This window comes from Doryrhamphus excisus, chromosome 3 (genome assembly GCF_030265055.1).
Source record: "Doryrhamphus excisus isolate RoL2022-K1 chromosome 3, RoL_Dexc_1.0, whole genome shotgun sequence".
NCBI lineage: Eukaryota > Metazoa > Chordata > Actinopteri > Syngnathiformes > Syngnathidae > Doryrhamphus > Doryrhamphus excisus.
In genome coordinates, this window is record NC_080468.1 from 7,545,282 (window position 1) to 7,558,750 (window position 13,469).

At 40.6% G+C, this 13,469-nt stretch overlaps 1 protein-coding gene across 1 annotated transcript; it reads right to left on the minus strand.

The window, feature by feature from the left end:
* Nucleotides 1-1,542: 1,542 nt before the first annotated feature.
* On the minus strand, nucleotides 1,543-13,308 carry fndc7a (fibronectin type III domain containing 7a). The gene is made up of 14 exons (XM_058069094.1): nucleotides 13,016-13,308; nucleotides 12,630-12,648; nucleotides 12,273-12,530; nucleotides 10,717-10,977; nucleotides 9,976-10,233; nucleotides 9,647-9,901; nucleotides 7,742-7,996; nucleotides 7,392-7,649; nucleotides 6,034-6,291; nucleotides 5,718-5,972; nucleotides 4,540-4,806; nucleotides 3,206-3,235; nucleotides 3,097-3,133; nucleotides 1,543-2,664 (listed from the first exon to the last, which is right to left on the minus strand). Exons 1-13 carry the CDS (start codon nucleotides 13,058-13,060, stop codon nucleotides 3,102-3,104), a joined length of 2,451 nt encoding a protein of 816 aa, XP_057925077.1. The 5' UTR covers nucleotides 13,061-13,308; the 3' UTR covers nucleotides 1,543-2,664; nucleotides 3,097-3,101.
* Nucleotides 13,309-13,469: the final 161 nt, after the last annotated feature.

Sequence of the window (13,469 nt, forward strand, 5' to 3'; positions counted from 1 at the left end):
CTTTTGGTCCCTGTGTTGTTGAGGGTGTCTCTTGTCCCTTGTATCCAAACAAGGTGATTGTTTATGAAGGTGCACACCAGGGTTCCTTTCTTTGACACTATCTTCTTGCACCTGGCAAGTCACAGGTTATTTCACGGTTTATTGCATGGTTTATTGCACAGTTATTGTGCAGGATTTTTGGAGCAATTTTTGTTATGGATTTTTAACATACATACTCATACAGTGGCCACATTTTGAGTGGTAGGGCAAATATTTGTTTGGTTTCTTCAGCAGGAAATGACACAATTAAAATGTGTGAAGAAATTTCATGAAATATTATCACTATTTTAAGGATTTGTTATATTTTAACAAAAAGTCAGATCTTTCTCAATCCGTGTATATGTTGATACATATGTTCCATGGGTGTCCAAAGTGCAGCCTCGGGGCCAGTCAACATTTTTTTAGGGTATGAATCATTTTCACTTTATGTTATGTCATTCGCTCCAAATTATATTTTTTGAAAGCAAAAATAGCTAGCATATGTTGCCAATAATGTTTTAAAAGGTTTTTATAATTACAATTAAATATATAAATCTTACATATTAAAATCTTACATTTTGGTTTGGCATAAAAAAATAATTGGCTGACAGTTATTGGTATTTATATAGGGTATTATATATATATATATATATATATATATATATATATATATATATATATATATATATATATATATATATATATATAAAGCCGTTTTAGAGAGGCGATTACCAATTTTTAGTCATGTTGGGGTTATTATACATTAGTTAACATTAGTAATTCTCAAAATGCATTAGCTAACAACAAACATAAGGAGTAAGTGTCACATAGGCATAGTCCAGGGGTCGGCAACCTTTACTATGAAAAGAGCCATTTCACCCACTTGCCCACTAAAGAAAAATAGCCTGGAGCCGCAAAACGTTGTATGTTTAAAACAACATTGGAGGGGAAAAAAAAGACGAGTTGGAGTACTCTTGCTAGTACTGGAGATAAACTTTTGTTTTTAAATGAGCTCTAATTTATTTTTTAGAATCGTCAAATAACTCATTAATAATAATTAATAACTCAAATAACTCAAAGTATTACTCATTTCCCTTCATGTTAACCTGTCAGAGAGAACTGGATAGCATCCTGTCTGCTCATTCAGTCACCAGTCAGAACTCAGTCAGGATGCATTCATGGTCTCACACAAAGTTGGATTTTTGTAAACTCATAACAAAGACGTGCATTTTCACCACACGGGTGCTAAAAAATATTCAAGCATTGCAAAGGGAGCCGCAACAAAGAGGCTGGAGAGCCACATGCGGCTCTGGAGCCGCGGGTTGCTGACCCCTGGCATAGTCAAAGCAGGAAGAGGCGGAATAGACCGTTGGCAGTATGTTCAAATGTCAGCACCATCCAAGCAGCCTATTGCAGCCTATTGGCCTATTTTGTAGGTGCCAATGGAGCTCATATAAACATCACACCCCAATGATGACTGACACTCAATAGTGATGTTGGCAAAAACGATGTTTTATTGTCATCTGTCAACTGCAGGCAACCACACCCATGAATTATGTGCAGCAACCTGATCACATGTATCACCCACAGGACTCCAGGCCCACTGTGATCCACTTTTATTAGTTGAGCCTTTTTTTTGGGGGGGGGTTACGGGATATATGTCTCTCAGCTTCCGGAATAGGATTTTTTTAAGCACAGTTACCTCAGTTGGGTACAGTTACTGCTACAGTTTGTCCACATTTAAATAAATGTTACATAAATGAGTCTATATGTAAAGTTAGTGTAGATATGACTGAATTTTTCCCTTTAAATACTCTACGTAAATCTGCATTACACACATTTTTATAGTTAGTATAGTTTTAACAACTCAAAATACATATCAAGGATGAGTAAAAGGGGAAAATTAACATTCAAGGTTACTTGTATGCATGTCAAATTATAGTTGTAAAAAATACAAAGTTTTGTGTTAACATAGAAGCTGACTTCCTGTTCCCGTTACCATGTAGTGGCAAGCTAATCAGATGCTAACAAGGATGTTTGTTTATAAAAATACTAGGGATGCTCTGGCCACCAATCATTCATTCATTCATTTTCTACCGCTTATCCTCACAAGGGTCGCGGGGGTGCTGGAGCCTATCCCAGCTGTCTTCGGGCGAGAGGCGGGGTACACCCTGGACTGGTCGCCAGCCAATCACAGGGCACATATAGACAAACAACCATTCACACTCACATTCATACCTATGGACAATTTGGAGTCATCAATTAACCTAGCATGTTTTTGGAATGTGGGAGGATCTGGAGTGGCCACCAATCAGTATCGGACAATTTACGTGAAAAATCATGTAATGGGCATATGCCGATAAATGCCTTTCAACGCTGATCACATACGGCGATCACCCGTGGCTAGCACGATTGCCGCCCGTATCGATCGTTGATATAAGTGACGTTATCATTTTTAAGCTGCACCTTTATTTCTGAGTGACTTTATATTGACATTCAGCATAAATCAGTCGTACATGTCTTTATGTAAACATCACTAGAAAACGTTCCTAAACAGGAGTATAGTATTTCATCCACTTATGCTGGATGTCCACAGTAGACGTAAACAACGTCCTCCTCCATGTTGGGGTGTCGCTAAGAGGCTCCCTGAGGGTTAGAAACATGAACGTTAATGTCGTATTGTATGTGAAAGTGCATTTGCATCCAGCAGCTCTCGTCACATCGTGACACATCATGTGTCACGTTCCTGCATCTTTTTCCCCCCGAGTCACGTTCACTGTCTCTTTTTGCCACGTTTCTATGGTGGCGTCCCGCAGGTACACACGGGAAGTAGTCACCTCTATGTTATTATTCTCTGTATCTTTGTTCTCCTTTAAAATGTACTCCTATTGTTAGGAGAACACAATCATTTGACTGTATGGAAGCCTGTGATGGCGTTACAAGATACGCCTCAAGTTGGGAAGCGCCACCATTGGACGTGGCTAACCTTTATCAATTGCTTTCACACATGCAACAATCAGCCGCCTTTGTCTCAGGCTGTTACGCAAGTCATCGAAAGTTGATTCGCATGAAACTCACCCGCTTTATTTTATGCTTCTTCTCCCTCGAGAGATCACTGAACAGATAGACAGATAGAGTGTTATTCACAAGCTTACAGTGTACAATGTTGGGTTTTAAGGACACTTACCGAGGGCAGCATTAAATCCTTTGCAGGGAACTGAGGAGGACATTAAAATGACCAAATGTAAAGAAACAATTTGTAGTAATTGGACCTTAACATGACAGCTTAAAACTGGTACACTGGCTTGGAAGGAGACATCACCCTTCAGAGATCTATCATGTTAATTGTAACAGCCAGGACATATGTCAATAAATGTTATAAAACATAACCTTGACCGCTGCGTCAAAAAATCTACACAGTAAATGACATCAAAGTTGACTGGTCGCCAGCCAATCACAGGGCACATATAGACAAACAACCATTCACACTCACATTCATACCTATTGACAATTTGGAGTCGCCAATTAACCTAGCATGTTTTTGGAATGTGGGAGGAAACCGGAATCCCCGGAGAAAACCCACGCATGCACGGGGAGAACATGCAAACTCCACACAGAGATGGCCCAGGGTGGAATCGAACTCGGGTTTCCTAGCTGTGAGGCCTGCGTGCTAACTACCCCTAACCACTAACACACCGTGCAGCCCACATCTAAATTTGAAAATAGTAAATAGTTCATGGTGGGCGGCACGGCGGACAAGTGGTTACCGCGCAGACCCCACAGCTTGGAGACCAGGGTTCAATTCCACCCTCAGCCATCTCTGTGTGGAGTTTGCATGTTCTCCTCGTGCATGCATGGGTTTTCTCCGGGTACTCCGGTTTCCTCCCACATTCCAAAAACATGCTAGGTTAATTGGCGACTCCAAATTGTCCATAGGTATGAATGTGAGTGTGAATGGTTGTTTGTCTATATGTGCCCTGTGATTGGCCAGCGACCAGTCCAGGGTGTACCCCGCCTCTCGCCTGAAGACAGCTGGGATAGGCTCCAGCACCCCCGCGACCCTCGTGAGGACAAGCGGTAGAAAATGAATGAATGAATGAAATAGTTCATGGTGTTATAGTTGTTAATAAATTGTTATTGTCATGTAAAACAACCATTTTTGGTTGTTTATCTTGTGGCATCGTTATATATTTTGGCTAATTATATATGGCTAATTTTGTGTCAGTTATGGCTAGTTTTTTTTTTCACAAAAAGCTTTAGTTTTGTTGAGAACTGATATTTTGCTGAAACTTACTTATGTTCTACTGCAGTTTATTAAAGAACAAAAAAGGTAGAAATAAACTCTATATAACTCAAAGTCTATATAAATATTAAAAAATGGCCAGTACTGGGAGGGATGGCTGGGATTGAATGAGTAAATTAATGAATTTTTCAAAAACAAAACACATGATATGACAGCAATATTCAAACGCAACGTAGCGTTGAACAGCTTGATGTATTAGTCCGCACCATGCAGCTCACCTGAGTATGTCCTCTGCTGACAGAAGCTCACTTTGACGCCGTCAGCTCCAACGGGTGCCGCCACCACCTTGTAGACATCCCCGCATGTTTCCTCCTGGATGTCGCAATATGTCTTGTTGGCAGCTGCCAGGCACGTGTAGTTGGCCACAGTTCCGTACAGCTCCACCACGTGCTGCTGGACCTGAGGGCTCCAGGATGTACGCCAGTAGACCCTGAGGGAATTGTTGGCCCAGCGGTACAGCTTGACGTTGGTCGGGCAGCAGGCACCTAACAAAACAAAAGATGACGAGTCAATGACAGGGGTCTCAAACATGCGGGCCGCGGGCCAAATGTGGCCCGCAGGACACTAGTTTGAGGCCCCCGCCTTGATATGAAAGTTTAATGTTAGTGCGGCCCGCACAAGTTTGATATGGATGCTGTATGGTATCATGTACCCAGAAAAAATTATTACGTTTGATTAATGTTCATGTTAAAGGTTAAATAACTGTTAATAGTTATCCTCCCTATCCGTGTGGAAGTGGTACGTTTTTGGCTATTTACATTTAAAGGAAATAACTTGAAGGCTACCGTTTAGGTCGCTAGCTCTCTAGTTTGTGAGTTAGCATGTGTCTCAAGACCCTGCAGTTGCGCAATATGTTGTAAATAAAAAGAGTATAAATGTGACTATAGTCGTGTTTTGTCATGTCTACAGGGCTCTAATAATGCTTTGTTCATTTTAATCTGAAAAAAATAATTTGTCTACCCACCAACTATATGTAGTTTCTTAAGTTTATATTATTTGCCGTTTTATTATTATTTTTATATTTATTTATTACTGATTGATTGATTTTCTTTATTTTTGATTTGTTTATTTATTTTTCATCTTATTTTGTGCAGAAAAATAAAAAGTAAGATATTTGAGAACAGTGGAATGTTTTATCAGAGCTTTTCTTGTAGAAAATCGGAACCAAAGCACTGAAAAAGTTTGTATATTTTTGTGTTTTTTTTTTTTTTTTTTACCTGGGGGCCACCCTAGCTCCAGTGGCCCCCAGGTAAATTGAGTTTGAGACCCCTGGTCAATGATGTGGATTGCCTCGGTCTGTTCAAAAGTGCCAGTCATGCTCAAGTGTACTTACAATTGTAGTCTTAGCATGAGTATTTCAATAATGCAGTAATGGTTAGTAGTATTTTGTCCTCACCTGATGAGAAGCCGTGGTATTTGCACTCGGACATGTGTCCAGTGCTGCTGATGGCTTCCAGGGTGACGCTGTAGTTAGTACCGCAAGTGATACATCCCATCAAGCAATGCATGTCCATAGTGTGACACTTGGCGTGTCCGCGTGGTGATGTCAGCGTGGCGATGAAAGAATGGTCTCCGTGCCCAACTGACCATGTGACATTGGTCACGGCCTGTGTGACCTGGTTCACGTTTATAGACTCGGGGCAGCAAGGACCTGGGAATGATACAATGTGGTAATCACAGTGGATCACTGGTGATCCATCACCTTGCAGTACCTGTTTCTAAAACTTTACTGTATCCGGTTAGACTCATTCCTGAAGTTTTGGTGGCCACGGCTGTGACCTCATAAGTCGAACCACAGGGTAGCTCCATTAGCTCACAGGAGTTGTTTCTTCCATGGCAAGTGTGGGTGTCGTAGAGGCCAACAGCAGTGACGGTATAATTTGTATTTTGGTCGTTGGGCGCTGTCAGTAGGACTCTGTATGATGATTGGTTGGACTGCGTCATATTTACAATGTCTGGAGCACAAGGAGCTGCAGACAGAGAGGAAATTCAATTAATCAAGTAGGATAAGTAGCGTACCACAAGACATTGTTTGACAATGATTTGTTGATCATACACGCACACACTCAAAAATAATGGACAGTATGCTAATTAGACTGTAAAAAATCAAAAAGACAATATAGCAACATACATTTACATGTAGATGTCAGACTTCCCAGTATTCTTGAATGCAGCATTTACATCAGGGGTCTCAAACACGCGGCATTATTTTGAGGCCCCCGCCTTGATATGAAAGTTTAATGTTAGTGCGGCCCGCGCAAGTTTGATATGGATGCTGTATGGTATCATGTACCCAGAAAAAATTATTACGTTTGATTAATGTTCATGTTAAAGGTTAAATAACTATTAATAGTTATCCTCCCTATCCGTGTGGAAGTGGTACGTTTTTGGCTATTTAAGTTTAAAGGAAATAACCGTTTAGGTCGCTAGCTCTCTAGTTTACGAGTTAGCATGTGTCTCAAGACCCTGCAGTTGCGCAATATGTTGTAAATAAAAAGAGTATAAATGTGACTATAGTCGTGTTTTGTCATGTCTACAGGGCTCTAATAATGCTTTGTTCATTTTAATCTGAAAAAAATAATTTGTCTACCCACCAACTATATGTGGTTTCTTAAGTTTTTATTATTTGCCGTTTTATTATTATTATTATATTTATTTATTACTGATTGATTGATTTTCTTTATACTTGATTTGTTCATTTATTTTTCATCTTATTTTGTGTAGAAAAATAAAAAGCAAGATATTTGAGAACAGTGGAATGTTTTATCAGAGCTTTTCTTGTAGAAAATTGGAACCAAAGCGAAGTTTTTTAATTGTTTTTGTTTTTAATAAATGCGTTTTTTTTTTTTTTTTTGGAAAACCTGATGGGGCCCAGTTTCACCCAGACCCGAGCTCCAGTGGCCCCCAAGTAAATTGAGTTTGAGACCCCAGATTTACATAATAACATGACATCACTGCTTTTCTGACCATGACCTTGCCTTTGATTTGTTATTGGAAAAAGCTCAATTTGAATGCTCGTCTCCCAACATTTACACAATAATCAAAGCGTGTTGCAGGGACTCATCAATACCTGTCTCGTGAGCGTGTGACATACAAGTGCGGTTGCACCCTCGTAATTCGCTGCAAGGTGTGACAATCACAGAGTATATTGCGTTGCACCTCAAATCCGAGAGTGCACACAAAGGCTCGGTGTCATTGCAGCGGATGGCTTCATCGGCCTGCACTGCGGTTGTCTCGTAAAGCTCCGCCCCTTTGACCGGTGACCATGTGACCTCCAGGGTTTCTGTAGAAATTGATTCTAAGGAAACGTCCTCTGGGCAGCATGGAACTGTTGGCGATATTGAGGAATACAGAAAAAATAAATCAAATAAAAAGAAAATGCTATCTTATTGATGTATTCATTGTTTCATTTGTTCTTACCGGTGGTGTAGTTCTGCACATGTGCATAGGGACTGGATCCAGCCTGGTTGTAGGGGAAGACGCTGGTGAGGTAGGTGTAACCACACATGCAGAAAAAGTGGCAGCTGCTTCCTGTGGTGTTGCATAACTTCTCGATACCATCGTCCCGCTTTATGAAGGTCATATAGAACTCCACCAGGGGTACTTCATCCCACATCACTGAACAGTTCCCAGCATTCGGCTCCTCTACCCAGACGTTGTCTGGAGGACACGGGTCTGACACAGGAAGGAAAGTTTATGAGTGGTGGCAGTCAATCTGGAGCCACTTTACATTTAGACGACATATATTTATATACGTAACTATAAGAAAAAACTGGCAACAAAGACTTGTAAGAATGGCCACAAATGTCACCGTCATGTTCTCAAATACCCATAATGTATCGTGTTTAACCGGAATGTGTCCAGCCTTTGTGTAGTGCTCGCTCCGCATAGTACTCTCACATTACTTATGAACACAAGCCTTGGGACACCATTCATTAATTCCATTACTTCCATGTGAAGTATTTCTATAATGCCTCATATTAACTCACTAGCAAGATCTCATAGTGTATAGACTGGTCATATATCTCATCTCGTTTCATATTATCTGCATACTGTATTTGTATATAACTTTGGGGAAAAACTGTTGATTTTGTTCATACTTGGGTTGTTTATATTGTTTATTTTTCTATATTGTGTATTTTGTACTGCTTATAAAGGCATATGACGAATAAAGGCATATCTTAACTTATCTTCATCAGTCAGAAGTTGGACCAATCTAAACTTTAAATTAAACTTAAAATCGAGAGATAATAATGGAATCAGACCTGAACAGCGATTTTATACCACCTAAAAAACATTGTCAAAATCAAGGTAGTAGTGTCTAAATCAGATTTCCAGAGACTAATCCATTATCTCCAGCAGACTAGACTACTGATAACGACCTTCTCACTGGGCTCTCTAAACAGACGCAGTACAGAATGCTGGATGCTCTGGATATGAGGACTAGAAAATATGTCCATATTATTAGTCCAGTGCTTAGATCTCTGCACTGGCTTCCTGTCGCTCAGAGACATGGTCTTGAACCAAAGTACATCTCTGTACTTAGTTAGAGTTAGAGCCCCATAAACCGTCTCAAGCTCTGAGAAGCTCAGGGACTGGTATCCTGTGGATGCCAGAATCAGGACGAACATGGTGAGGCTGCGTTTCAGGTTTATGCTGCCAAAATCTGAAACAGTCTCTAACCCTAAACCCGAAACAAATAAAATAAAATAAAATAAAATAAAATAAAATAAAATAAAATAAAATAAAATAAAATAAAATAAAATAAAATAAAATAAAATAAAATAAAATAAAATAAAATAAAATAAAATGTTAGCGTTTTCCCAGGTACTCCGTTTTCCTCCCACATTCCAAAAACATGCTAGGTTAATTGGCCACTCCAAATTGTCCATAGGTATGAATGTGAGTGTGAATGGTTGTTTGTCTATATGTGCCCTGTGATTGGCTGGCGACCAGTACCCCACCTCTCGCCCTAAGACAGCTGGGATAGGCTCCAGCATCCCCCGCGACCCTCGTGAGGAAAAAGCGTTAGAAAATGAATGAAAATAAAATAAAATAAAATAAAATAAAATAAAATAAAATAAAATAAAATAAAATAAAATAAAATAAAATAAAATAAAATAAAATAAAATAGTGCTCAACTTTTGAACACTTCTATTCAGCTGTAAACATGACAAATGTTATGTTTTTATGGATGTTGATTTTACCTTTTTTTTTCTTATAGCATTTCACATATGACTAAACTGTTTGACCAATGAGCCACCAGCAGCGGTTTACATAGTGTGTGTTGTGTGTTGGATATGATATTATTAATATTCCACCCACATGTAACGTAGTCAGCTGGTGGCGAGGGGTTGCTGGGTCCAGCTGAGTTGAAGGCTGTGACAGAGACCGAGTGATTCTGACCACAAGTCACAGCACTGATGTAACAGTAGTTATTGGCTGTGGTGGTACAGTTTTGGCCATTGGTGGTCCAAGCCAAGTACTCCTCGGCTCCCTGTACGAACACCCAGTACACGGCGATGCCAAGGGACCGGCCCTGAGTCACCTGAACATGGATCACATCTGGACTTGGCGGACCTGAAAGTCAAATCCAAGGGAATGTTAATTACAAGAGTGATGCAGATTCAATTTTTTGGCGTTTGGCGTCTCACGTGTGATCTGGCAGACGGTTAGGTCATCTCCGACACGGCCTTCAGGGTCCCAAGCTGTGCCTTTGATGCAATATGTGGTCCCTGCTTCAAGGTCATCAAAGGTAACGGAGTTGTCCGTGGTGTTGACTTTGACGCGTGAGATGGAGCCTTGCTGGATGACGCAGAGCGAGTAGAGGACAGCATATTCAACGGGGGACCAGCTGACCAGGATGGTGTCATCATCAGGGGAGGTGGAGTTCAACATGGGCGCCATCACCACTGACAACAAAATAGGCGTTAAAACATTGAACCCCACCAACGATGTTGTTTTGTAAGAGATGCAACATAGATTTAGCATCCCTGTGATTATATTTCACTGTGTACCCCCCCGGGGGGTGGACAGTGTCTTGTTCTCATGGTTTCTCTTTTCATTTTGTGAAAACGCTAACATTGCAGAGGATGGATACAGTTTCTACTCTTATGCATAAGCTGCAAAGTTTCAAGAAGGTCACAATGAGACGTGAAATGGCACACTGTTATGGCCGGCGGAGTGAGACAAGCTATTGTCCTAAAGAAACAACAAATAAGCAGTCTCTCGTACACAGATTAGCTTGTAAGAATTGCTTGTAAAAGTTTTAAAAGTGAAAGAGGCTGGAAAAGTATGTTTAACTATAAGTAATACAGGTAGTCTTCATGCTAAAAGTCAATTAGAATATGCATGGTAAACATCTAAACAACAATCAAATCAAGGCCTTATAGTACCTGTTCTGGCTGTAGTGGGGTACGATGGCTGGCTCCGCCCCCCCGCGTTGACAGATATGATGCTCAATTTGTAGTGTGTGTAAGGACGAAGCTTCATCACGGTGCCCGGGGAACTGCTCACCGTGGTCTCCGAGAAGAAATCGTGGCTCTGTGACACCGCCCTCAAGATGTAGCTGGTCGCCCCGACAACCTCTGCAAACTCTACAGTGATGCTGTCGCTGTGCTTGGAGTAGGCCTGCTCAATGCTGGGTACCTCTGGGGCTGCATGATGGATGTAGTTAAGACACTAAACAAATTACATCAATTCATGCTAGGTTGCAGGGAGCTGGAGCCTATCCCAGCTGACTTTAATAAAAAGGTAGACAGATGTAGACCAATTACTGGGCACAACAGACAAAAGGCTTATCCATTTAAAGAGGAAGTATTATGCTCATTTTTGGCCCTTTGTATTGAGTTGAAACCACCACAGAAAGCTTACCAGATCTTCCATAATCTGCACCTATTCCAGCTGTATTTCCTTGGCTTTCCAAAACGGTCAGTTTTAATTTATTCTACCCACGGCCTGCCTCCGCGCATGCCCACTCCGCTTTGATTAGTCACACTCCCGAGCCCTCCCAAGGACTTCCAGACTACTACCGAACTTTCTAATTTTGTCGGTGTAGGGGTTTATTTAGGACACTGATAAATTGCTACTTGCAGCTCGCGCTACGGCAACTGTTTTGCAGATCCAATCCAGTATCACCCATGTCCACAAAGCAGTCTCATATTTTTCTCTTGGTGGTCGGCAATCTGAAACTCCAACCACTTCTGCCTGATGTTTGCCTCTTTAGGCAAGCTAGTGTTCCCTCAAAACTGAACAAATATTTCCTGGAAGCCATTGCTCCATGCTAACACAGTGCAATCTTTGATAAACAGCAGTGCGAGATGAGGGCAAGCCTACAGCTTGTACCCGGGCATGCCCATATAACTAAGTCCGGCCCACTGTGACATCACAGTAAGCCAGTGTTAAAAAAAATCTCTGAAATAGAGTGTTGAGAGCCATCCCAAACGTCTTTCAGGGCTCACTTCCAAATGTGCAAACCTCATTATCTGAAATTTTGCATCGTTTAACATGAGAATACAACATTCTAACAACATTTATAGGTCCCCTGCTATGCAAAATTGACTTTTTGATGATGTTCTAGCAGTAATAGCTGTCACTAGACAAACACAGCTCATTAGCATTAAAGCTACAGACATACAAAGTTCTAGTAGGGCTTACTACATAGTACAAAACATTATTGTGGGACCTAAGACTGAAATTGTTGAAAAACAGTATTTTATGGGACCTTTACAAAATCAATCAGACGGAAGCCACTTAGTTTCAGTAAAACCTTGTACAAAAAAGGCTGTAATACCGTGAGGCTCGCTCTTAAACCTTAGACATCATAAATTCCCACAGAAATACTCCCAAGTCATCGCGGAAGACTTCCATATATAAGGACCAGATGGGTAGGTCATACCGCTTTTGTACCTGAATAATCAATAATAATCAATCGACGGTTGTGTTCACTGACCTGTCAACTCTTCAGTCTCTGCACTACTCAGCACATTGAGGGCATCATCCATGGCCTCCAAGTGCATGGTGTACACTGTGTTTGGTGACAGAGAGTTGACTGAGCCCATCACAGTGTCACCACTGAAATGAACAAAAAACGAGCGCTCTGGAGAGGTTTTTGGTGTCGCTGTGATCTTGTAGGACGTGGCGCCACTATGTCCCGTCCACTGCATGGTCATACTTTTGGATGTGGCCGTAAACACAGAGAAAGTGATGTCTGAAGGAATCAGAGATAGAAGGGAAATTTGCATTTAGCATGGAACAGTGTAGGATAGGTTTTTATGTCAGAAAATAAGATTTTTAATTTTTTTTTTACCATTTTCAGCAGTGCATATCTGAAAATAACAGAAACAATCATATCAATAAACTGGTAATACATTGCATTTGCAGGATTTTCAAGGGCATTATTCTGAAGTAAACTATGTGCTGGCCACAAGAGATGCAGCAGACTCCACATTGCTTTCACTCAACACACATTTCAGGTATTTCTTTCAAGTTGGAATGAATTTGTCCATTGAGGCCAGGGTGTGCATGCCACACACACTTGTTGAAAGCCGTAACAATCAAAAGAGCCTGTGTTCACAACCACACCGCTATGCAATATTGATTATGACGGTAAAGATCACAAAACTACAAGTCACTCATATTGTTGTTCTTGTTTTATATTTTGCTGCTTTGTTTTCAGAGACAATCATCGCTTACCTGTTTCATCGTCAGGAAAATCAAAAGTTTCCATGTCGTTTCCATTTCAGACTTGAAGGCAAGATGAATGTTTTTTTTTGTGTCCAAAATGATTTAAGCAAAGCTTAGGTCTCTTTTCTCTGTACTTGCGATCCCTCTGATGAGCCGACAGGTGCTTTATTGTTTCTGCAAATACCAAAGAGCCCAAAGGCTGAAACTCCTCCCCTCAGGGGGGCTTGGGTGGCCTATCCGCGTGAGACGAGGAAAGCTCATCTTTCATAGATGGGAATGTCAATTTTGAAAAAGACTTTTGATGTACATTTAATCTTTTATAATGTTGTATTGAAGACTTGGGAATATAAAATCACAAGCTCAAAATGTTATTGTGGTAGAACACATTTACATTTATTTATTTACATTACATATTTATTTTGTTTTAAGCAAAGGGCAGCAATAGTTCAATTCAAAAGGACTT

Excerpts from the sequence above, each read along its gene's own strand:
- fndc7a (XM_058069094.1), bottom strand. The coding sequence starts at position 13,060 with ATGGAAACGACATGGAAACTTTTGATTTTCCTGACGATGAAACAG. Across the intron at positions 10,978-12,272 it reads AGAGACTGAAGAGTTGACAG|CCCCAGAGGTACCCAGCATT; the intron begins GTCAGTGAACAC and ends TCCATCATGCAG. Across the intron at positions 7,997-9,646 it reads ACCAGCTGACTACGTTACAT|ACCCGTGTCCTCCAGACAAC; the intron begins GTGGGTGGAATA and ends TTCCTGTGTCAG.